Genomic DNA, 25,701 nt, shown 5'->3' on the forward strand with positions numbered 1-25,701 from the left:
CAGAAAGTCTATCCATGAGTATGTGTGTGTCCTTGTGGGGATATCAATCAAGGTGGAAAGGAAGTAATAGATGGGATGATGCCGAAAACAGAGCTGGGTCTCTCCATTCACCTTTGCCCGAGCCGAATTTGAATGGTTTCAGAGGATTACGCATGAACTTTTTTCAATTTGGCATTCATCTGTAGAAATTCAAGAACTAATCCCATGTAAAATTAATACAAAAAAAAAAAAAGGAAAAAGAAGCAAGAAAACCCTACCAATATCGACAACTGATTTTGCGAATTTGATTAATTGGACCTTCGTGGCATTGAAGAAGGGACGAAGAAACCAAGCAATTTGAGAGTTTACTAGAGAAGGTGCCGATCTCATATTTCTTTGAGTGTTTTTCTTTTTAATCTTTATCCAAATTTTGTTATGGACAAAAACGCCCCGGTTTCAGTCACTGGAAAAATTAAGTGCTCGGCCGGCCGATAAGTTTATGTCATTATTTGAGACAAAGTGGCCACTTCAAACCCTTATTTAAGACAAAGTCCACTTCGGACTCCCATATAAAAAAAAAATGATCTCATTTTAAGCTCTTATTTAAAAAATTTCCTCGATTTTATAATGCACGATTACTTATCTTCAATATATTGGCATATATCCCAGGATTGTGCAGTGGTTAGGAAGAACCGGCTCAAGATGTTTGTTAACTTGGGAGATGCTTAGGAGATTTTTCCGTTCATTCTAGGTTTCTGAACTTTTGTTGTGTATTTTAATTCTTAATCTTCTCAAAATCTGCTCGGCATGGTCCTTCCGTGTAATCGAGCGACTGGTCACGCGTTCATATTTGGCGTGTCGTGCCATCACGGCGGTAAATGGGCAGAAATATAGATATGGATTGCCACCTCATCTGATGTGTTTTCCCTTATCTTTTTTGTGATTTCGTGTTGAAAAATGGGTTGCTTGGCGTGTTCTTTAGCTCCATCGCCAAGCCCAAAGTCAGGCTGTAGTGCCTGTACAGACAGCAGCTCCCAGAGACTTTACGTGACGCCATATACCTCCAATAAACCTGTAATGCAGTCTAGAAGCATAAGACCTGAGTGGGGACATTCTAGCCCAAAGTTGTCTATAAAGTACCGTCCCCCTCTTTCGTAGGCTGGTCCAACAATGAATGCGAAATCAGTGGCACAGAACATTTCCATGTTACTTGATACTTGCACATCGATTTCCCAAAATATGGTGTAAAAATGTTGACAGGAAAATGAAACGTTTTTGATGTAATTTGGAGGGGAACAATTCACGAAAGACACGAGGTGTAGGTGCAGCGATTAGCAGCTGAGGTGGCTCCTTGCCGAGCAAACTTAACCGTGTTTGGCATTGTGGACAACCTCTGCCCTTTATGTGAAATGAGAGCAGAAACTGAGCTACATCACTACTCAAGCACCAGATTGCCGTAAGTGGGTGGAGGAACAGCCCATGGGGGATCAAATCGGAAGCACGGTCGGCAGCAACAGTCCTGGAATTATTCAAAAATCTGTTCTGTCATTTGAAACAGTTTTACGGGGAATAGAGTGGATAGGAAAATCTCAATTACTTTAACCGCTGCTCTATGTGAAGAAGATTGGTGGGCGCGAGATGCCAAGGTCCAAGACGAAGTGGAGGTGAATCCTAAAGATTTTATCAATAAGATCCATGCTAGATTCCATTTCTTTATTCTCAGGTGGACGCGAAACCAGCTCACAATGGCAACAATTTGGAGACCGCCGGATCCTATAATTGTCAAATTCAACTGTGATGCATCAGGGAAGGAGGGCATTGGACAGGTTTGCCGTTGTTGCTAGGGACCGTGACGGACGAGTCAAAGGAACTTGGATCAGAAGAATGACAATCCAGACACCCTTGAAGCAGAGAGGGAAGCGGCTTGGACCATACATTGCATTCCGAAGAGCCAGAACCTCGACAAATTCCAGTTTCGGGGGAGATTGTTGATTACTCTGCTCAGTGATTTCGGGAGCAGCCCAGATTGTTGAATGGCGACTGCACCTTCTTTATTGGCGATCTGAAGACTGGGGTTGCCTCAACGACACCTGTGGAAGTTTGACTGGATTTCCCTTGAAGCTTAAGAGTCTCTTTGCTCATAATTTGGGAAAGCTAATACTTTTTGAGAAAGTGATGGATTTATGCTTTGGGTCTGCTTTCCGACCATTGGAGTCAGCTTCCTCGAACGACATTATTGCCTCACAAAAGTCACCAGCCAAATCATGCGCAATCAGTAAACAAATGGAGAAAAATAAAATCAAATTTATAGCCAAGCTTCGCTTAGTTTGTGAAGTTTGGAGATTCTCCTCTTACTTTGATGAGGTGGATATTTCCATTTCCGATCGAGACATAATCATTTTGTCACCATTTAATCTTGATAGAACATCAAATCAACTTTGTAAGGTTCATTTGAATATGCTTTATAGTACATAAGAAGTGATGGCATTTGTGAGCATATATTTATTTAAACCGAGTCTTAACAGCTATTGAAAAACGGTATATTAGTATGCACCATCATGCATCCCCCCATTCAATCAATCTTCATTTATTTTACTTATCAACTTGTCTATAAGAGTCTCTTCGGAAACTACTCTACAATGATTAGTGCATGATGCGGTTCATTAATTGTCATCATCAACTTCGATACCAATTCAAATCTTTCCACCCATGAAATGGTTAATTCTCATGATCGAAATGGGGCAAAGGAAAATGAAAGGAAATAATTGCATTTCCAAGCCCTTAACTTCTCAGTCAACTTTGCACTTATAGAAACCTGAAGTTTCATGTTCAATTAAAAAGAATATGTCATCTATGCTTCTATATAACTTCAATGAAACTTGCATTGCTGTATTCGCCCCTGCCTTTACCTGTTATTTGCGTGCATATTGGCACGATTTTTTCTTCCTTTTTTTTTTTTGGGACAAATTTAGTATTAATCGGTCGTGTTTGTGTCCGTTTTTAAACGGAGGAAATTTGATGATGCTGCCTCTAGTTGATGAGTTATGAATATGGAGATAAATGATATCGAGATTTTAGTCAGGTTTGCAGGCGATAACCATTAACTTGCATTGCATCCAGTCAATTAAAGGGGCGGTGAAATTTTTTTCCAAGCAAGATGATTTTAGGGATGGTCCCCATTGTCGGTCACGGGCTTTTTTTCCTTTTCAATTTCGATGCGGTTTTGCAGGGAGTGACTTGACTTCCCCAACCCCTCATTACAATTCAAGCAAAGACTCTGTTTTTAGAATCGTTTTCTCTAACCCTCACTAATCCCTCCTATCAAGCTAATGTGCCTGAGCACGTGCGGTGCCATATAATTTGCTTGATAGAATGAGAAATTGACGAACCAAATCAAATCCCACCTCTCTTTAGTGAGAAGCAAGGGGAAAATTGGGTGAGGAATGAGAATGGGAGTGATCGAGAGTGAGAAATCGAACTTGCAAGGCTCTATGCTGGAACCCATATTGCGCTGCACCACCAATCAAATTGGATCTCGAGTGCTTTTCAGCCTCATAAATTGAAACTGTAACAGCGACGGCTCAACCCTTGGGGTATTTTGGATTTGAAATTGGCCAATGAAGATGGGGTCAATCAAGTGGGGACCCCGTGAAATGTCCCAAGCCATGAAGAAGGATTTGAACTAGTTTGTGTGCGACATCGCCGTACATACGCCCCTCGGAGCTGCTCCAACTTCCACAAGCAGGGGCTAGGCCGATCGCCCTGGATATGTACGAGGACCCCGATTCTATTTGTTTTATATAAAACAAACGATTTGCACAACATTTTCCTCTAAAAACGGCTGTTTGTATCACATGTTATTGTAAATGAGCGAACAAAAATTATCTTTATCATCTACAAAAATGTTTGTACATAAATTGTTGAAAAAAATTATCCAAAAAGATATTAAACTTATTATACTTTTACTAATTGAGTCTTAGACCTTTTTCACTTTTATCAACTAAATTCATTTAGCCAATTTTGGTCATAATTCATTGATGTAAATGATAGCCGTTACATATAAAGATAGTCAAGATCGACGCGTGGATAGTTTTTAATAATATGTTAATGTTTTTTTTTGAATTTTTATGAACTTTTTCCTTTTTTTCCTTTGCTTTTTTTGTTTTTTTTCCAATAACGGCGAGGGTCATTGGTGAGGCTTTGAAGGCCTTTGCCCAGATCTAGTGAGAAAATACTTTTCATTGACTAATTATTTTAAGTGATACAAGTGATCATCATAAAGAAAACATTTTTCAAATAATTGATTTTGTACGAAATAAATGGAACGCCTTAAGTCCCTTTTATTTTTACTCCCATTTATTTTGACAACACTATTAGACCCTAATTTTGAATGAACAAACAATCTGAGTGCCTCTCGCTAAAACTCTTTGAGATTCTTTTGGCATCTCCTTATTCGATGAATGATGATAAACGTATTCAAAAGCATGTCCGGCAATCAGAAATTCAAAACTAATTCTTGGCATTTCCAGGTCAATTTTGGAATATGCTGAGTGAAATGAGGTCAGCTCGATTTGGCTACATCAATCCACCGCTTTATACTAAGCCTTTTAATTTAATTAATACAAGATGAATACGTCGGCTCAAGATTACGATGGTTCATACCTAATTCATTTGGTCAACCACGACGGCATCACATTGGAATCTTCAGATGCAAATCCCTTCAAGTGTTCGACCAAATCCACGGTTTATCTTGGACGAAACCACCATGTATTTCGTGATTAGATCATCTCCACCGACTTTTCTTATTTTTGCAATAAAAGAAGAAAAGCAGAAGAATTTCCGGTGGGAGCTGTTATCTTTTTTTTATTTGCCTTAATTAAGATCGAGGACAATGACGAGGTAGAGTTTCTAAATGCAAACGACGAGCTCTTCTTTTTTTGACACGCTAGTAACATTTTTGACACGAATAGGGTTAATGTGAATTCAAAATTTGCTAATTTTTGTCTTAATCGGATCATGCTCTCGTGTTATGTCATATTGTAGCATAGCATATCTTAAATGGTCTCCACAGGCCCCTCTAGGACATTCACTTTAAGTACATTAGAGTATCTCCTTTTTAATTCAAATATAATTAAAATAAATATAACATTCACTAACTTTTATTGAGTGGTAGTTTCGTATTTCATCATGTTGTGGCGTCTTGTAAACTGGCTTTCATACACGCATCGCAAAAATTTAATTTATAAGTAGGATTAAGATAGCACTATCCGGGCCATTTTTTTAGGATTGTAGATAGATATGATCACGAGCTTAGCTCTACAGGCTCGTTTGAATCATATGAGCTTGAAGACCTTTTTTTTTTTTTGGGGGGTGGTGGTGTGAGGGTTTGGCCAAACTATTCAATAACATATCCCTGTCGGTCCGTAGAATTATACATGGACAAGCTCAGTAACAAGCTAGGCTTGATCTTTGACCAAACTCGCCCAATGATAATCTCTAATGGTAGAGGGAAAAAAAAAAAAAACCAAACACGCTTTGAGTAAAGTCATACCTCGATAATCATTCTTTTCGTCAATGGTGGATAAGTACCTAATTTGGAAATATAATTATTAAAACTTAATTATTCCATTCATACAATTTTGAAGATATAGTTTGCTTTTACCATTTTAGAACAATTTATCTTTGATTTTGATGAGAACACTGCTGGATTGACCGTTACTTTCAATTTCTGTTCAAACTAAATCTTGATGCTCATGTACTTTCACTCTTTTCAAATAAAAAATATCCGGAAGCAAGATTTCACATTAAACACGAAAATTCACACATATAATATTCTTCTAATCTATTAGTTTAGACATTTAAAACAAAAGGTACTTTTGCTTTTTGCTCAATGTAATCATCTTTTTAATCAAATCATGTTAGGCTTGAATGCCAACCAGAAAAGTTGGTGGCTTCTTTTTCCAGTTTAAGATTTTCCTCCTGAAGATTTGTATGGATTTGAAACTCACCAAAACCAACTTCGCAGCCCTTTCAATCCCGCAGGTGAAAAACCCCAAAGGAAGGAATTCTTGATAGAGTGAACTGTTGGTTCAGCCCTACAACAGTAGACTCAGTCCATTTTCCTCCTATTCGAGATTCCAATCGAGGTGAGTGCCGTTTGACTTTAGAAGAGCAAATAATTCACGCATTGTCATTCTACCAATCAAATCATCTTGAGATTGATTGCACTGTCTTGTAAATGTATCTCTGTAGGAGTTTCATCAAAGACAGCCAAAAGTACATCGCTTAGAAAGCAACCTCGTTTCTTCAAAATGTCGAATTGGAGTAAAGTGTAGTGATTTGGAGTACAAAGAAACAACAAGTCACACGCTTTTCCGTTGCTCTAAAGTGAATTGCAGAAGGAAAAATACAAGAATCAAAATATCTTCCATTCTAATAATGAAATCCTAAAACTGAAAAATTCGTGTTTTTTCATCGATTAGCTAGTGAAAGGAAGAAGCAGAGAGAGAGAGAGAGAGAGAGAGAGAGAGGTGCAGACATGAGTCATTGCGTTGAAGACGAAGGGGCGTTTTGGGAAGTGGGGGAAAATAGTTGTCCTGACCTTTGCCGCTCCGATTTTTTTAATCTTTTTTTCATTTCTTCCTCGGTCACAGCATAGAGCCACCCTACCCTTTACATAAAATACCAAGAAATCCCATTCATTCTCCCAGCGAGTTCGATTGGGTTTGTGACGAGACACAAATCCAAGATTTCTTTTTTCTTTTGGGTTCACTCCAATCTTCGTTTCCCATGTTTAGGACAAGAATCAAATCCGCCACTGCTTGAGACCCTAAAAAATTTTGTTCATTTGCTGTTGTTGGTGTTGGAGTTGGAGTTGGAGTTGCCTAGTGCGTTTTTGGGTCTCTCTCTCTCTCTGTGAGATGGGGTCACTTCCTGTTCTTGTTCTGTCTTTGTAACATTGGGAACGCCACCTCTCCTCCACCACCCGCAGAAGGAGAGCCCAACAAAGGAAAATAAGAAGAGGGGGAAGCTTCCTTAAGGCCGAAGCTTTTCTGGTGGGGGGAGAAGAGATTTGTGATGGGTCTTGGCAGACCTCCTAAGTCCGGCAACGGAGTTTCCACCAGATGGGTCTCTCTCTTCTGCATTGCCAGCTTCTTCTTGGGTGTTCTTGTCGTGAACAGGTTCTCCATCTCTCTCTCTCTCTCTCTCTCTCTCTCTCTCTCCCTGTGTGGGATCTGGTGTTGAATGATCAGCTTTTTGATTTGGTGATGGGGTCTGAAATGTGCCTTCTTTTTAGCTTAAATCTTGGTAAAGAATTCCAGCTTATTGGCAAGCTGGATGAAAAGATTTGGCTCTTAAAGTGCGCTTTCCAGATTCGAGGTGTGCCAATGAAGTGAATCTGTTCTCAAGAGCGAGAATTTTGCTAATCTGGTGGACAATTTTCTTCTCTTTTGATGAATTATCGGAGCCGCTTTTAGTGGGTCTTTGTGATCTCAACATCAGGTTGCATGTCTTGCTTAATGCTGAGATTTTGTTTGAGAGTATGACCGTCTGTGTTTAGTCATTTGGCCAATTTCGGAGGAACTTGTTTTCTGGGTGAAACTCTCGCATGCCTCACATGCATTGACCGGTAAAGTGATCCTTTTGACGACATCGGGAGTTGGTCATATTGCGTTTATGAGAAACTTCAATTTGGGGTTTTAGAGAAACCTTGCAGCTTCCTGAAAAGCATCTTCTTTTTGTTCAGTAAGTTTGTATTAAAAACATAGCGTATCAAACTCCGATTCAAATGCATGCTTACTTGCCCCATGTTGGAGAGAAAGTTAGTGTAGGGTTTAATGTGACAAGCTAGGCTATGCCACCGAGAAATTAAAAGGGAGAGTCGTCATAGGCTGCTATTCTAGCGAATCAATTTTTCAGTACATAAAAATTGGCTGCCAGATGAGATATACTCTGGCATTTGATCATCGAGTTCATGGAATGGCGACATTGATGAACTGAGATTTCTTTATCTCTTAGCAGCAAGGGTGCGTAGTAGGCCTATACTGTTGCATTTGAGCTTAATGGACTCAAAATTTATTTAGTTTGTGGCAGGAGATTATCATTTAGTTCAACTTAAAATTAGAACTAGTCTTGAGGTTCTCTGTTTTGAAATCGAACAAGATATCTTCTGAAGGTTAGTTGGGATGATGCCTCTGGAAATGGGGATCCGTAGAATATCTACGTATGATGGTTTTAGGTTGAGCAGCAGTAGCCAAGTCCAATCTTGGTTATCATAGAGCAAGTTCAAAGTTAGATCTAGTAGCATGTGATGAGTGGCTATTAAATTAGGACTCTTGAAGCCTCTTTGGCATTCATGAAGATGGATGGCTGATAGAGTTCAAGTATTTTGTGATCAGGTGCACAAATTTAGTAATACCCAGACATTGATTTTTAGAGCTGTTACCTTTATAACAGTCTATGAACACTTGGGCAATATCACAAGACTCTGCACTATAGAGCGTAAAACTAAGTTTAGAAGATCCCTTCTGAGATTGCATAAAGAATCACTTATTGATGGCAAATGATGCAGTTAAGTGTTCTAGAGATATGTGTCAAATGCTGGAATCTTTATGTAAACCATGTCATCGATAATCTATTTGTAAATGATTTCTTTTCTATGTAACTGACATTAACATGGCATCTCATTTTCTGACATCTTTCAGCTGCAATAATCTTCAGATTCTTGAGTCCACCATGTTGGATGTATCAGTCATCTGCCAAATTTGATCATGTGCTTCTATCTCCCATAAGCAATTTTTTTTGGTTAATCAATACCTTCCAGTTTTTAATGGGATTTTGAGTTTCATGAGTTCTATTTTATCTCGAAACATAAATGATCTGTGTTTCCGTGTGCAACATTTTCTTTCTTTGAGATAAGTTGATTTCATGCTGGTTTAAAGTAGTAAGTACCCTGGGGTAATAATGATTGTTTCATGAGCATTGATGACCTGCTCTTTCATGAGTTTTAGACTGTGGTCAATTCCTGAACCAGTGGATAAAGATGGGGAACCTTCGCAGGAACATCAATCAACCGCACTTCATCAAATGGTCAATTGTGACACAAAGGTAAACTGGGAAATCGAAATTGTTGAAGAGTCCCCTTTTTATCTTAGTGGGATTTGCAAATGACACTTTTTTTTTTTATAACAGGAGGCTTCAGTCCAGGCAGGGGACATCTTTTCTCAAGTTTCACAAACACATGATGTAATCATGTACACTTTCTGCTCTCATCCTTTTATGTTGTAGGCTGCAATTTCAGTTGTTGGGAGTTTGACATCCTCTCATGGCAAATTCATGTTTCAAATGTCACAGGACATTAGACAAGACCATCTCCTCTTTAGAAATGCAGCTAGCCGCAGCAAGAGCTGCCAAGGCGGACAGCCAGGAAGGATTGCAAGTTAATACCAAGTCAGGGCCTGAACAGTTAAAAGACCGTCGCAAGTTTTTCTTTGTCATGGGAATAATTACGGCATTCAGTAGCAGAAAGCGAAGGGACTCAATCCGAGACACCTGGATGCCCAAAGGTCTGTCCATAGAATATGCATGAGTAGTTCCGGCATTGTCATTATTGTTCTTTGAATGCATATTTAAATTGCTCTCATTTCGTGTGCATTGTGTTCTCAACTCTCCTTTTGCAGGAGAAGAATTAAGAAAGTTGGAAATTGAGAAGGGAATTATAATGCGGTTTGTTATTGGACACAGGTAGGTAGGTAGCAGACAAAATTTCTTGCCGTATACCGTCCTGTTTGGCTACTTTTTAATCGTGAATGGTATTTATGGTTTTCAGTGCCAGTCCAGGGGGTGTTCTTGATCGTGCTATAGACGCTGAAGATGCGCTTCATAAAGATTTCTTGAGATTGGTAGGTGACTCTTGCATGTTACATTCACAATTGCCCAATACATTTTTATGATAAGGAAATACTTGAAGAGGACGATTTACATTGAATGCTTTGTATTCATAAATATGAGATTGTTAGATTTGGTCCAGCAAAAGACATGCTAGAGCTCAAGTGAAAATGCCACGGAGATTCAAAAGTAAAGAGTATTCTCAAAATGATTTTGAGACTTCCGTTAATTGTCCATAGATGGATTTTCTTCTAGGAAAGGTACATGTATATAAGAAGTTGGTGCCTACTTGCAATAGTCATGCCACTTTTTCAGGGTCCAAGCCACATCTGAAGCTGTTTAGCTGAAAACCAATAGCATATGAAGCTCATGCCAAACCTTTGCTGATTTTGTCGCAGAACCATGTGGAAGGGTATCATGAGTTGTCCTCAAAGACCCAAATATACTTTTCGACAGCTGTTGCTAAATGGGATGCTGACTTCTACGTGAAGGTGGACGATGACATACACATAAATCTTGGTACTGCATTCTAGATTCTAACCTAAGGTTTTTGAATGCTGCATCTTCTCGTTTTAGTACTGACAAGGAGATGAAGAGTATGTGTATTCTTGCAGGTATGGTCGGTTCTACATTGGCCCGCCATAGGTCAAAAACTCGTGTTTATGTCGGTTGTATGAAGTCTGGACCCGTCCTATCACAAAAGTAGGTGTTCGAAGTGTTGAAATCCTTGAATGTTCATGTGCAATTTTCTCTTGTTCTGCTAAGGAAGCTCTTTCTTGTAGAGGAGTGAAGTACCATGAACCAGAACACTGGAAATTTGGTGAGGATGGCAACAAGTACTTCAGGCATGCAACCGGACAGATATATGCAATCTCCAAAGATTTGGCCACGTACATATCAGTTAACAGGTAATGAACTCTTTGATTCCTTATCATGCGACCTCCCGTGAAAACTGTGATTCCTAACATTTTTTTAATTTTAATCTATTGGTAGACACATACTTCACTTATATGCGAATGAAGATGTCTCTCTGGGCTCTTGGTTCATTGGCCTTGATGTCGAGCACTTGGATGATCGAAGCCTCTGCTGTGGAACTCCTCTTGGTAAGTAGCGGAAATTGTGTTTATATATGTGTCTGCAGTAAGATTTGATTGTCCCAACGATTGATGGTTACATCTTGCCATGCTGGTTAAATAGAACATAGATACAAAGTCTGAACCTTGTTCTAGGGTTCACTAGGTAGTTTCTAAGTCTCACATGCTTATAATTCCTTCTATAAGCAAAAATAATTGTTTAGATACTGGAAGATGTAAGAGCATTACTTGTGCCCTTGCGATTGCTTTGTCAATATGAAATGCACGCTTGACTTTGTTACCGGAAGAACAAATAAGGCAACTCCTGTTTGTCTATATATATAGATACATATACATTTATTGGTCAAAATTTCTCTCACTGAGGTAGAAATTTCTCGTTCTTCGATTTTGTTTTTCCGGCCAACCATCCTTAGCCTTTTCAATAATTTTGCTGTCTGTATAGATTGTGAGTGGAAGGCTCAAGCGGGGAACCCATGCGCGGCTTCATTTGACTGGAGCTGCAGCGGCATCTGCAAATCCGTGGAGAGAATGCAAGAGGTGCATCAACGGTGCGGCGAAGGCGACGGAGCTATTTGGCACACTAGTTTCTAGTAGCCCCTCCCTTGATCTTCTCTCCATTTGCTTTTTTGTAATATATTCGTGCTATGGCCGATGAAAATTAGTGGATTCCGAAACGACGCCATCTGCCCCGATTTTTGCATGCCTCGGGCCGGTTTGGTAATATCATTTAATTAAATTGTTGCACATAGAAGATCCTCAAGAGCTAGAGAGGAAAAAAGGGATGGAAAATCTGCTTCATAGAGTTCCAAGCTTCCTGTTTGATAGACACAAATGGGTTTCCTTCTTTCTTTTGTTCCTGCTTCTGCAATCATATGTGACAAGCCTTCAAGAAAGTGCATTGGGGTCATGTTGTACAGTGATGTGGTGATATTATCAATTCAAAGAATTCACAGCCCAAAGAAGAAAAAAATTGAAAAAGGATGGGGATTTGATGACATCAAATTTGTTCACTGTGCATCGCTAAATTCAGTGATGTTGATGGAAGATGGTGCTAGCTCTCATTATTTATTTACTGTCGTCATTGGTGTCATTACTATAGACATGGTAGTGGCCTTTTCTTTCATCATGCGATTGCGCCATTCGCCGTTCCATGCCGGTGAGGATAGATCAGCGCAGTGGCAAAGCAAGGTTGAATTGCCCTCTTAGAGTCGCATGGAAATGAGTATGTGCCGAAAGGTATGTCCACGAATCTCGGGAGCCGACCTTTGGACTTTCTCTTCTCGATTCGTTCATCGTGTATGGTCAAGAATTCATACTTGCGCTGGGAGAAATGGTCAATAATTTCACACATCGGTACGTTTCTGAAAAGGTCAACACGCTCCTTTGGTTTACATTCTTTGCTTGGTTCTTTCTTGAGACACGTGTTCACCCCCCAGTCCCCAATGGAGACTTGGGTTAATTGATTAGTCAATTTACATTGTGTGTGTGTGAGAGAGAGAGAGAGAGCAATTGGGAATCCAGAAAATCAATGTGTTGACGAGAATTTTGGCTATATCGATACGTGGATGGAGTAGATACACAAATGAAGTGCCAGAGTAAAAACTGCCTCGGTCTAAATTGAGAGTGTGAGATGATTGAAGCTCGACTGAAACGATTCCGACAGACCGGACGATGATCTTTGGATGTTTCGCCACCGAAAGATGACTATTATGTTGGGCTATCCACGATGGGCCCAGCCTAGTCGGTGCTCATAATTTTTATTAATCGTGCGTTATATTCTTTACTCTTTTCTTTTCCATTTTTTCCCTTTTCACCCGTGGCCGAAAACTAGCCACAGGCGAAGGCCGGAGAGGGCCGCTACGCCCTAACCTCCAACATCATCGATGGTCCTTGACCAGATTTGCTTATCTTTGCTTATCGATGGTCCCTTCAGCATCCAAAGTCGTGAGGTCGCATGCCGGCAGTCAACTTCTTGAGCGTGGGAGCAAGGACAAGCTCATATGTATTCCACTCCATATGAGTATCGAGGTGAGTGCAATCCTCGCCTGTGGCCAGTCACTAGCCATTGCCGAAATTGGCCGCAAGTGAAAAGGAAAAGGAAAAAAAAAAAAAAAAAAAAGGAAGAAAAAGGACCAAAAAAAAGGAAAAAATTGAGAAAATTTAATAAAAATTGCAAAATCTATCAATGTCTTTACCGGTCGTGCCATGTAAATAGCCAACAATGCCGATTGGATCGTCATATCAGCAATTCGAAAATCGTCAAAATATTTTAAGACTAACATTGAACAAATTGAGAAATTAAAAACTGGATTGTTCGTCGTACAGTAAATTCGAAACTCTTTGAATGATGCCTATTCTCTCCTCTACCGAGTCGAGGTTTAAAGAGAATCTCTTAATTGGTGCGGCGCCTGCAACTGCCCCGGCGCTGGGGGCCCTTGATCTTTCTAAAAGCACATCGGCAGTGGGACTGGGGAGTGGGAAATGGTGATGAGGGAGTGATGGACTTTAGTCCCTTCACGATATGATACGACTGCAACTATAAAGTGCTCCTTTATTATCCGGGCAAAAGCGTGCTCACTCGTTCAAGGCAGCTACTCATTCCTCTGCAGACTCCAAAGCTCAGAGCATCAATCTGGGTATTTGCGCTTGTGGACATGTGCTCCTCCACCAGTGGTTGAGGGCGGGCCTTTCTTGCTCTAGTGCTCTGTACATCGGTTCCCATAACATTGCTTACCCATCAATTTCTTCTTCCATCCAACCAAAAAAGAAACACACACACATATACATTAAGAAAAACAGAAAATTTTGAGGAGATATATAAAAAATTCAAGAATTATTCTGAACAATTTAAAGTTTAAGGATCACATTATATATTAAATAAAAATTCATGAGTTATTTGTATTATTATATCTTTTCTTAATAAATTATTTCTAATTTGCACGAGTGAAAACTCACGATAAACAGTAATTTTTTTTTTTTTGATTTCAGTGACAAGTTGATGTTTTGGTTTTTACTCGGTGTCTTTTGAAAAGATGAAGCTTCACAAAATAAATTTCAAATACTCTACTTACAAAAGCTATTTTAATAATACTCTTTTCCATTCTTTTATCTAGATAGAAAAGAATACATTTCGTTCTATCATTGTTTTGTTTATTAATCGCTGTTCTTTCCTACTTGTGATAAGAATAAATATAAATTAAACCCCTGAAGTTAGTACACGTAGATTCTAGCCTCTCTTGCTAGAACTGTGGCTCCATCACTTATGAAATGCAACTGAGGAACACGAAAGGCTTGTGATTTTTCCTTACAAGAAAAGCGTTCCATGAAAAAAAGGAAAAGGATATGTAAATCAAGTTGTGCTTACTTTGTGAAAAATCAACGGATTGGAGAACACTTCTCTAAAGATAACCCACTCACGCCGATTATAAAAATGAATTTTCTACCTAGCAACAGAATCAATCATTTCGTTAAAAAAATAAGGGTGTGTTTGTTTCCTGAGAAACATAACGTTTTTGGAAAATATTTTTTGAGAAACCATTTTCCAGGAAAAATGTTAGTTTTCCTTTGTTTGGTGATACGTGACTAAAAATATTTTTTGATGTTTGGATTGCATTTGAAAAATGATTGAAGGTGTAGAAGACGCCAACGAAGAGGAAGAGGAGGGAGCGAAGCCAATGAGAGCGCAGGAGGGGCTAGGGTTGGAGGAGGCAGCACTGACGAAAGGGAAGGGGCGAAGGAGAAGGAGAGAGGAGAGGAGGAGTTAGGGTTTACGTTCACAGGAAAAGAAAGAAAAGAGAAAACAAGAAAAAAGAAAAGAAAAAAAAAAGAAAGAAGAAAGAAAAGAAAAGATATAATAATAACAAATTCAAAAATTTTAATTAGAAATTCTTTTTAATAATAAATTTTCATTAAGCAAGAACCTTAAAACATTTTGAAAAACGTTTTCCGATTCTTGCTTAATGAAAAATTTATTATTAAGTGGAAAATCATTTTCAAGTGGAAAATCGTTTTCCTGAATTTAAGCTTTGGAAGGAAAACATTTTCCATTGACTCATTTTCCTAAATATCATTCAAAAAAAAAATTTCTTAAATGAACCAAACACTGGAAAATGAGGAAACCAAACGCTGGAAAATGAGGAAAATACTTTTCCGAAAATTGTTTTTTGCAAAACAAACACACCATAAATTAGCCTTCAAATCATCGATTTTTCGAAAAACAAAGGTCTCATTTCCGTCCATTCCAATGGGTCCCGAGCACATCACCGTGGCAAACGTGTAGCCTTCAAATAAATGAAGAACATGAGATGCACAGGCATGAGAACAGTACTGCTTGTCTGGGACGAGTGCTGAGGTCCCATTTAGCGACGAAGTGTTAGGTCTCCTCGTGGAGGTCAAAAGGAGCACTTGAAACCCTCTCTCACTCGCTCGAGAAAGTGCAAAGTCCGCTCACTAACCACAACGCATGATATGATTAAGCAAGATGCAGGATTTTCACATGTTTTTAACTTAATCTGAAACAGTGGTCGGTTTTCTGCATGCGGTACAGCAACAGTAGCGATCGGTTCATGCACTATGCTGTTCTCAAGTTGGGGGAACGTTTGGTTGTACTGCTGATTTGGCCTTTCGTATGCACCAGTCATTGGACTTTCACGGTCTGAATTCACCGCGCAGGCCAGATGATAGCCGTGAAAAACGCAGTTGAAAGCGACTGCTCTTTCTCTGAGGCCGGTTGAGTCCAAAATGTACCTGTTTGGGTTCTAAGGAAAACGATTTGTATCGGCAAAAGAACAGTGAACAGAGCGACCTGGCGTGAATAACGTGTTTGAGAAGCATCACGAAAGTCCTATACTTTGGTAGTGGAGCATCATGGGGCGTGACAGTCCGTGAGATTTCTTATGGAGATATTGCCGAGAGGTCGCGCTCACGGGGTCCATCTTCTGTGCAGGAAGTGTTTATTGTCCGGAAAATTTCAGTGAGGGAATCTCATAAAACCCTAATTGTAATAAAAGGACGTTGATTTAAGGGATAAAAAGTGAAGGACGCAGGGATTCTTTCCCTAATATGATGATTTGTTCCTTTTGTGGGTTCCATTTTCCGAAACTAGAGCAACCGAGACACTCGTAACGTTGAAACTCTAAAAATTTCAATTTCAAATGGTGCTCGCTCTCTCGTCCTTTCTCTTTTCGCCTCCACATATTTCATCTCATCAACCCCACAAAAGTCAGGCATCGTCCTTCACCTTTGGCCACAGCCAACTCTCGTCACTCAACTCACCAGCACCACATAACGATCATCTCCTGCGACCAGCAAGGGTTGCCGAGGGTTGCCGACCCTTGCCTCGGCCACAACGGCCCTTCCCGACGGCCACTGAGGGTTTCCGACCCTTGGACAGGCCCGATGGCCCTCAACGACCTTTCCCCAATCCCTCAGCAATTTTCTCTTTCATTTCACCGTGAACAAACGTAGAGTGTCACACTTATTTCTAACGGCGGAGCACATATCCTATATGATTTTATCCCACTCTTAAAATCCAGTCCATATTTGAACAAATCTGGATTTTCTGTTTATACTAAACACCGGATATGATAAAAGTTATCATATCCAAAATTATATCCAGCCTACCAAAAACAGCCTTTTAAGTTTTAGGATCAATTTCTCAATTACAAATCCAAATACCGAATGTAAGATTTTCATCGTTCCACTCCTGACACGTGCACTTGACATTTTCCCCCATCTGTGAGCCTAACGCATTACATCAGCTCTTAATCTTAATCCAAAATTAAGGATTCTCTTTTTTTAAAAAATAAAATAAACGTAGGCAAAGACGTGGAGACCAGTTCATCTGGAGGTCCATGAAAAACCCTGCAAGCCCCATAAACCAGTTCAGTCCAGATTTTTTTTCTACACAAGTAGCCTTGACTTATAACGGTTGACATATAATTGGTAGGATTTGAATGATTGACCTCCAATTTCTAACCTGAAATTTTCTCAATGACCCAATCGACTGCACCTACTTCTGGAATTCGTAGGTATTCTTTTCCATACCTACGAAATTTCACCCATCGGTGCAACACATGCATTCATCACTGATCTCTATTCTAAATCTAAAGTTACATTTGGTTGTTTGGATTTCTAATTAGAACATAACTGAATATGATAGAATAAAATATGAAATTCAAGTATTTTGCTATATTTTATCCACTATATGATGAATCGTAGTGATGAAGGCATATATATTCATATCCTATCATGTTAATTATTTGGTATATATGACATATTAGTATAAATGAACCTAAAAATTACATAAATGGAGATGGTAAGAATCTCTCACGATACTCTTGATGACTTCAATTTCATTTTCTTATTTTTTAATTATTTTTCCTTTCTTTTTAATTATCTTCTTCTTCTTCTTCTTCTTTTTAATAAATAGTAAACTATACTAATATATATGAAATATTGAATAAATATAAAAACCAAATATATATTTATATATTGAATTTATATTAGAAGATAGATATATAAATAAACATATATGAATACATAAAAATTGAATTGTTTTTTATTATTATTTTTTGTTATATTGAATTTTATATATTGGATTTCTGTTGTTCTCTGCCATAGAAAAGATCAGGGTTTTAAACCATAGAAATTGAGGTTCAAACCAATGGCCTCCGCTCTTGTCCTTCATCACATTACTGGTCAAAGCATATTAAATAATTCGTGACAAGAAGAAAAAATTGTCGTGGGAATGCATGGGACGTAGAAAATTGACGGAAGCGCAAGGAAATTGTGGATGGCGTTTCCGACCAAACACATTTTGAGGTCGCATGGTACGCGAGGTGCTGCCCGAAAGTCGGACTCGATCACACAAAAGTGAACACGCATGATACGATCCTCAGCAAAAATTCAGCAATCTTGCCCATTAAATTGATCATGATTTGTTGCGTCTCTATCTAATTAAGCACGTAACTATTTATTTCAAAGTTTTCTGCTTAATTAAATGACAATGCGACATATCTTAACGTTCTTTTTCACGTGAATATTTGTATTTTTGAATGTGATGGAGATTTTTGAGCATGCACCTTGATAAGTATAAGGCGAAAGAGCCATCAATGCACAAACAAAGATTTATGGATGGGGCCATAAGAGAAGTTTGAATGCCGTGCTTGTTTTGAATTACGTATACGTTTATCCGGAAACCTTAAATGCGTGATTGCATGTCCTAATTGTATAATAAGTCACTTTCGTTCTTGAAACTTTGAATGGGCGGTTGAATGCCCTAATTGAACATCTCTTTGAAATGAGTCACTTTCGCGTGATTTTCTCCAAGAAAGCAACGCGACACAGCACCTTAGGGGGAGCGCTAGGGGTGATCGGGTCCAGGGTGGGTAGGGTCTATATACCCGACCCTCAGTTCATCTTTTCTAGACTCTATACTCGACCCTATTTTTATTGGATCCTGTACCCAACCTATTACGTTTTTCCGATCCGATTCCAAGATCAACCCTGTTTTCATTGGAATCTGTTTTGCAATCTCCTGATAGTTTATACGACTTCGAATTTTATATTAATATATGAGAAAATAACGTAATACTCCTAATTTGTATTGAAATATTAAGCACTTGTAATAAATAAATACATTAACTTTTTGACTAAACGAAAAATTAAGAATCCACAAGGTTAATTATAATAAAAAAAATCATAAAGCAAAGAATTAGCAACAAACATAGGTCTAATATTAGTCTTATTCCCACAACTACTACATGAAGTTACTCATTTATACAAGCATAACTCATCCTACAAAAGAGAAATTAGGCGAACCAATTCATGTGATACACAAGAATTTGGCGGCGACAAACACCGTCCATCCATCGGACGATGCAGAGGGAGCCAATGAGGGAGGGAAGCAAGTGAGGAAGAGAAATGATAAAGGAGGAGTGTTGTGCATGTTTGAAAGAGTCGAGAAGGAAAACGTCATGTAATTGTAGGAGAAAGAATATAAATCAAGGAAAAAAAAAGTTTTGGATCTCTACTTACAAAACCGGTTTGAGAACCGGTTTCCAAGTGAGTAATTACTCGAAACCTGTTTCCGGACTGCTTTGAACCGGTTTCGAATTTTGAGAACCGGTTCCCAGACCGGTCTCAACGGGAACCGGTTCCCGACCCTATTTTTTGGGTGGGCTAGTCTAAGAACCAGATATACCCGGTTTGGTTGTACACCCCTAGGGAGTGCTTTATGCTTTTGATCATCATATACGATAATTTTTCCATTAATAAGAATAAGATTAGGGATTGGACTGCGATATAGTTTAGTAAAGAACACGTGAACCTCGCCCACAGTGTTCTTTACTCGACCTAAACTTCTTACAATGGTGGGTCGGAACTTGGGTCGAGTCCAAAAGAATGAATTTTCAAACCGGAGTTGTTCGCGTGCTATTAATAATTTCAAGGATTGAAAGTCAAGAAGCTTTACCACTCTAATAATAGGGTTGGGCGCTAATGCCGAGATTAAAGAAACAGAATAATTAGTCCTTGGCAAAGTTTTTCTTCGTAGCATTTTCCACACCCTTGTCGGTGCCAAAAGTCCCACTTTGGCAAGTTTTTAAAAAGGAGCAAGGACCTCTCCGGTCTCCATTTAAGGAGAAAATTTAACATGCCAATTTAACTCCATTTAACTATACGACGCATCGACATACAACTAGTTAAATTAACTATTCAAATCTAAATTTGTAATATCGTCCCCCCGCCAAAACTAGGGTGGGCACACGTGTGAACAAGAAAGACTGACGAGATAACAAATTTAGTTTCGTTTCGCTCAATTTAATTATTCTTTTTTTTATCAATCATATTTTATTATTACTTTAACTTTCATTTTTTAGACTTTCATTTTACTTTCTTATGAAGCATAAAAATCGAAATCACACGTAAAACTAAATCGTCTCTAAACCGGGATTCAAATCTTCACTTCTCCTTTCTCACATGGGAAGGGGTGGTTATTGCGGTAAAACCGAATGCTTCGACTTGACTATTCGAGTAATGAGTTATGGCAAGGATCCTTAATGCGCAGGATTAGATAGGCGATTAGGACAGGCGCAATCTCGTGTGAACAGATGCAGAGCCTAGTCAGCAAACGTGATGCCGGTGACCGCGCCAGGTCAAACCGCAGAGCTTTCGTATTTAATGGTGGTGGGACGAAGACGACGACGACGATGACGACGACCCGCGAGCTGATCCTCGTCCTAAAGACGAAAGCACGGAGGATGAGCCCACCCCGAGACCTAACACATCCCATGTTATAAAATTCAACATCCCAACAACCTCGACCTGTGTCCCTCTTCCCTCTGTCGCGTCCCTACTTCGTTTCCATCTCACGTTCGGATTCCCGTCTCGTCTCCCTCTTCTCTCCTCGCCGGAGCGTCTTTGAAATTCGCCAGATTTCGCAATAATTCCTCTACCGTTGTCCATACTGTCGTCCAGCGTCAATTCGAGATATTGTATTGAGCGATACGGAGAGAGAGAGAGAGAGAGAGACAGAGTGCGCAAATATTTGTAGAGAAATTCGCACATAAATACAGGAGAGGAAGGGAATTCCCTGGACCTACGGCAATCCTTGCGAGGCGTCTGTCGACCGCTTATCTCGAAGCCCTCTTATCCGCAGAGCCTGACACTCCCCTTGTCTCTATTCGTTTTCTCTTCTTCCCAATCTATCTTTTCTTCTCCCCCTTTCTCTCTCTCTTTCTCTGCAGCACCGAATCTTTATCTTTATCTCTTCGTCGCCTCTCCTTATCTTTGTTAGTTTTATTACGTATATACTTCGCCGGTGGGCATAACTTTCCGTCCCCTCAATAAAGATTTCATTTTTTTCCGTCGCCGGTCTGGTTGGTGTTTAGGGTTCGTCTTCCCCCTCCCTTATCTTGAAACCCTCGAGAATCGCTGCGCCTAACGCTTTATCATTTTCGATTGATTCGAGGGTTTTTCTCTTTTTCCCTTTTCTTATTAATCCCACAAATTAGTTTTCTTCATCTGGGTGCTTAGGATATTCGTCGTCTTTATCGGGTTTGGCTGTGTTCGGAGCTTGCAATGGCGTTAATTTCGATTCTTTCGGAGATCTTGCAAAGACCCACGATTTGGGGCGTCCTGGGCGAGCTCATGTTGTTCGTGGCTCCCGTTTGGATTGCTGTCATTGTTGGGGTTTTGGTTGGATGGGCGTGGAAGCCCAAATGGGCGAACCTGGGCAAGGATTTCTTTGATTGCCCCAAGGGGAATTCTTTGGAGTCTCTGATGCCGTCTTGCCTCGGCAGGAGCTTGGTTCCGAGCTTGAATTCATCGAAATTGCAGCTGACGAGCTTCATTTCTTCGGTCGCCAATGATGGGGCTGAGAAGGAGGCTTCTGCTGTGCCGCCGACCATGAGTTCCGATTGCAGGTTTGTTCTGAATTAGCGTTTGGCTTGCGTAGCTGCAAGGTTTCTATGCGTATATTTAGTTGCATTCGAAGTCTGGTGATGGTGGTTAGTTTGATGAAGTTGGGGTAAAGGAAGATGGTGTGTGGATGTCAATAGTGATGTGTGCGTTTTACTCTGGCAGTTCATCACATTCATCACAGGGTGAGAGAGAATTGTCGGGTCTCGTTGGGGACGACGATCTAGAGCATATATGCCGGCTTGTTGAAGTGACTGATGGAGGTCCTGCTTGGATTCAGATGATGGACCGATCCACAGCAACTATGGGTTATCAAGCTTGGCGTAGAGATCCTGAGGTAGGTTTAGGTTTTCATTTTTCACGAGGCTTTTATATGCTTTATTGTGGGCAGACAAAGTGGATGTGTTTCTAAGTAAGCATTTGGAGTTTTTGTATGTTTACCTATGTGGTTATGTTCATGATTTAATTTGGGTTTGACGGATTTTTTAGACTGGGCCTCCACAATACCGCAGTAGTACTGTTTTCGAGGATGCCACTCCTGAACTAGTGAGAGATTTCTTCTGGGACGATAGTTTTAGACCTAAGTGGGATGACATGCTTATTCATGCTACAACCTTAGAGGAGTGTCCCACTACAGGCACAATGATGGTGCAGTGGTTGCGCAAGGTGAGGAGAATTCTTGTCTTCTACAATGCTTTTGTTGGGGCTGATTTGTTGCGTTCTCTACTAATGTCTTTTGTTATGTGCTGTGGTGCAGTTTCCATTTTTCTGTAGTGACAGAGAGTACATCATAGGCCGTCGAATTTGGGAATCAGGAAGACAGTATTATTGCGTTACAAAGGTATGGTCATATTATTCACTTTGAATATTTTTGTTAGAAAGCACTTAATGCTGCAGTATCCTTATTCCGTCCATTCATTTTTCTTTTGCATTTACATTGGCAAAAAATTTAACTTTCAGCATGTTTCACGGTTTATGTTCTTCTGCTGCAACTTTCTTTGTTTGGCTTCATGGTTGCTCTTTTTGGAGCCACTAGCTTTAAGTAAATGTTCGAATATTATATTGCATGATCAGAAGTTAAAAAAGTTACCAATATCAAAAAGTACATCATCTAGGATATTTCACACAAAGATGACTTTGATCTCTTGCATCTAATTTCACTCCAAGCCTAAAGTTGGGTAGAGTTGTGATTCTGGTGCAGAGTTGGAGAACAGCCCTTTAGATGTACCTCTTCCTTCATCCATGTACTTTTGTCCAATTTAGTCCTGCCGAATAAAAGCGCAAACCCTAAGGCTTGGACCTTGCATCTTGGATATCTGACCTTAGTTTTATCTGTTATATATTGGCTGTTAGGTGGAACTGTGTTGCTTCATTCATTCCATCTGCTTGCTAGGTTACGTTCTATTATTTATGTGCCAGCAATATAAGATAGATCAGAAGTCTATCTTTGGCACATAATGAATCATTCAGTTTCAATTGTAAGGAAGTCCTATCATCATTCTTAGTATGGCCATCAGTAAGACATTTGCTTTAGACTCTAGAGCCAGTTCATTGAGAACTGACAATTATGACAGCAGGTATAGGTTTATCTTGAAAGAGTGGAAGAGATTTAAGTATGCTATCAACCTTAAGAAGGAGGTTTCCTCTAAACAAATCTAAATAATCATCTTATGAGTGCAAAAAATTGTTTGCATGAACCTGGGGCAGGTGGACATGGTTGAAAGCAGCAGATTTGCTATTGTGGCACAAATAGGCTTTGCTGCTGCAGATTTCGAATTGAATGACAGCTGCTTTATTTGTGTTGGTCTGTGGTCAATTTGATTTTGATGACTTTTGGACTTTTGGCTTAATCATTAACTGGATTACAAATTTCCATTTTCTAATGTTTCAGGGAGTTCCCAACTCTGTTCCCAGGCGCAACAAACCGAGACGTGTCGATTTATACTATTCAAGTTGGTGCATTCGCGCAGGTAGTGTGTGTTTCCTGTTGGGGTTTAATAATTTTTGTTCTTTGTTTATTGCAACATATACAATTCCTATCAAAAGAATCTAGAAATTAAGTAACTCCATCCAGAAATGAGCAGATGCTGTTTTTTCTCTTACTGGAGGAAGCAAAGAGAAAGGATAACCTGAGAGAGAAGAATATAATGAGCAATCACATTTAGTTAATATAACTATAGACCTTATGGGCCTTAATTGCGGTCACCAACCTTAATAATGACCCAAACTTTTCCGTGTTGAATCATGCACAGTTGAATCAAAGAAAGGTGATGGGCAGCTTAGTGCTTGTGAAGTATTGCTCTTCCACTACGAAGACATGGGCATACCCTGGGAGATTGCGAAGCTCGGAGTCCGCCAAGGCATGTGGGGAGCTGTGAAGAAAATTGAGCCTGGTTTGCGTGCATATCAAAAGCAAAGGTCCTCTGGGTCTCAGCTGTCACGCTGTGCCTTCATGGCTCAAATCAATACAAAAATCAGCATGGACTACCTCCGATCCCTGGAAGGTACTGTCAGCAATTCATCCGAAATTGAACGCTGCGATTCATCCGAGCAGCATCCTCGGAAGAACATACCTAAAGTCCTCGTCATCGGAGGGGCCATAGTCCTTGCATGTAGTCTTGATCGGGGACTCTTGACCAAGGCGGTTATATTCGGAGTTGCCCGAAGATTCGCTAAAATGGGAAGGAAGTTATGATTCAAATGCTTCCTGAATTACACCCTGGTGCTGTTGAAAGTCTCGGCTGCGGGAGGTGGGAGACTTGTCGAGATGGCCCACTGTATCTAAGAAACCCTTTGAAAAGGAAGAGGGGGCCAGTGTATTTTCATTCTTTAGATCGTTTTGATTTTGGTTTAGCCGTGAAGCAAGCCTCTGATCAGGAAGCGATATTGATACCTGTATTAACTGATAAGTCTTAATACCATTGTTGCACCATGTACTTGCAAGGATAACAAAGAATGCTGAGTGTCCAGTTTTTTAAACTTTGTTACATTACATGAGAAGAACGTTGTGGAGAGAGTGAACTTAGAATTTTGTTCTGATTAGAAGATCCTCTGAAGGAGATTGCCTCTTAGGGACTGGCCATTTCCAGTTCTCCATGTTCTGAAGAAGAAGCGGTTCGGCACGTCTGGGTTCTGAGTACTGTTGGAAAAACTAAGAACAGGGTCTTTGTAAAATGAGAAATTGCAAGGGTACGTACATCAACCTTCTTGATTCATCACAAGTTTAACTGGCCCCAAGTTCTGATTCAGAGGATCGTCTGATGTTACCCATTTTTTCTTTCCTTTTGCTTTCGTCATCCGATATACCATACCAATCCCCATCACGTCGCGTTTCAAGCATGCGTGATATGCTCTCTATGGTTTCTATATGCTAACTTGCACGAGTGTTTTCGAGACACTGGTTAATCCTACTTACATAAAAAGATCCTCATTTTCGAAGGTATTTCCACAAAATCTCTTTGATTGGCTCCTTAGGATCGGTAACGGTTGGAGCAGTAAAGTATAAACTTCTGTCATTTATTGAGAACATTTATAGTGTTTGTAAGCCATGATATTTTATGTACTACGTATGAGAAAATGCACTTGGTACGACGTCTTTAGAGCAATGAATTGGTCCCTTAAAAATTCAGAGTAATCGCTCATTTTTCAATGCATCGATTCTTTATGACGATGATGTCCTTGCCCTGTCCCGCCCAAACTTGTCTTTTCAGACCTTGTGCCATTGACAAGCACCGCACGTCCAAGAACGAAAACTTTGTAAGGAAGCTATTTCGGGCATGATGGCTTGAGGTCATGCATGCTGGTGGGTGGAGGAAAAAGTTGCATAGAACCTTGCCACCTGATTAAAGTAATGGTTTGCCATCGGATTGGCCTGAAAGGTTGAGTTATATCTAAAGAATGGAAAAGTCATATTTGATTACGCCTCCGTTGAGTTCCTATGTCATCGACTGATGCGTCGGCCCCCATTGCCACCGTGCCGGTTCGTAATTGGTGTCAAGTGGGTCTTTTGCCATGCTCCCATAGTCCTCTGTCTTCTTCCAAAATTAATTCCGATGACTTTTTCATGATTATCCATCCTACCTGACCTAAGCTTTTTTCAACAGCATGTGTCGCATTACCATGTACTAATATAACCTTTTTGATGCTCTTTCGCGTTGAACAATGGTCCTATCGATTCTCCCTTTTCCGGCTCTAGTTTATGTACGCAATCCATATTTTATATTAGTTCGATCCTGAATATAGTCTTTATTTTCTTTAAAAAAAAAAAAAAATAACGTAGCGTGACTTGACAATATAAAAATAAGCAAAACAGTATAAAAAA

At 39.8% G+C, this 25,701-nt stretch overlaps 2 protein-coding genes across 2 annotated transcripts; both read left to right on the top strand.

The window, feature by feature from the left end:
• Positions 1 to 6,613: 6,613 nt before the first annotated feature.
• On the top strand, positions 6,614 to 11,956 carry LOC104441593 (beta-1,6-galactosyltransferase GALT31A). Its single transcript, XM_010054743.3, has 11 exons — positions 6,614 to 7,160; positions 8,991 to 9,087; positions 9,172 to 9,233; positions 9,334 to 9,545; positions 9,660 to 9,723; positions 9,809 to 9,881; positions 10,266 to 10,386; positions 10,482 to 10,569; positions 10,650 to 10,775; positions 10,861 to 10,970; positions 11,404 to 11,956. The coding sequence occupies exons 1-11, from the start codon at positions 7,057 to 7,059 to the stop codon at positions 11,550 to 11,552; spliced, it is 1,206 nt and encodes a 401-aa protein (XP_010053045.1). The 5' UTR covers positions 6,614 to 7,056; the 3' UTR covers positions 11,553 to 11,956.
• Positions 11,957 to 20,293: 8,337 nt separating this feature from the next.
• On the top strand, positions 20,294 to 24,416 carry LOC104441594. Its single transcript, XM_010054745.3, has 6 exons — positions 20,294 to 21,385; positions 21,546 to 21,717; positions 21,870 to 22,046; positions 22,138 to 22,221; positions 23,272 to 23,350; positions 23,633 to 24,416. Exons 1-6 carry the CDS (start codon positions 21,042 to 21,044, stop codon positions 24,073 to 24,075), a joined length of 1,299 nt encoding a protein of 432 aa, XP_010053047.2. The 5' UTR covers positions 20,294 to 21,041; the 3' UTR covers positions 24,076 to 24,416.
• Positions 24,417 to 25,701: the final 1,285 nt, after the last annotated feature.

The sequence above is a fragment of the Eucalyptus grandis genome, chromosome 4, assembly GCF_016545825.1.
Source record: "Eucalyptus grandis isolate ANBG69807.140 chromosome 4, ASM1654582v1, whole genome shotgun sequence".
NCBI classification, from domain to species: domain Eukaryota; kingdom Viridiplantae; phylum Streptophyta; class Magnoliopsida; order Myrtales; family Myrtaceae; genus Eucalyptus; species Eucalyptus grandis.

Coding starts and splice junctions, on each gene's coding strand:
- LOC104441594 (XM_010054745.3), top strand. CDS start 21,042: ATGGCGTTAATTTCGATTCTTTCGGAGATCTTGCAAAGACCCACGATT. Junction 22,222..23,271: donor AGTATTATTGCGTTACAAAG/GTATGGTCATAT, acceptor CTAATGTTTCAG/GGAGTTCCCAACTCTGTTCC. Junction 23,351..23,632: donor AAGTTGGTGCATTCGCGCAG/GTAGTGTGTGTT, acceptor AATCATGCACAG/TTGAATCAAAGAAAGGTGAT.
- LOC104441593 (XM_010054743.3), top strand. CDS start 7,057: ATGGGTCTTGGCAGACCTCCTAAGTCCGGCAACGGAGTTTCCACCAGA. Junction 9,546..9,659: donor AGACACCTGGATGCCCAAAG/GTCTGTCCATAG, acceptor CTCCTTTTGCAG/GAGAAGAATTAAGAAAGTTG. Junction 10,971..11,403: donor CTGCTGTGGAACTCCTCTTG/GTAAGTAGCGGA, acceptor CTGTCTGTATAG/ATTGTGAGTGGAAGGCTCAA.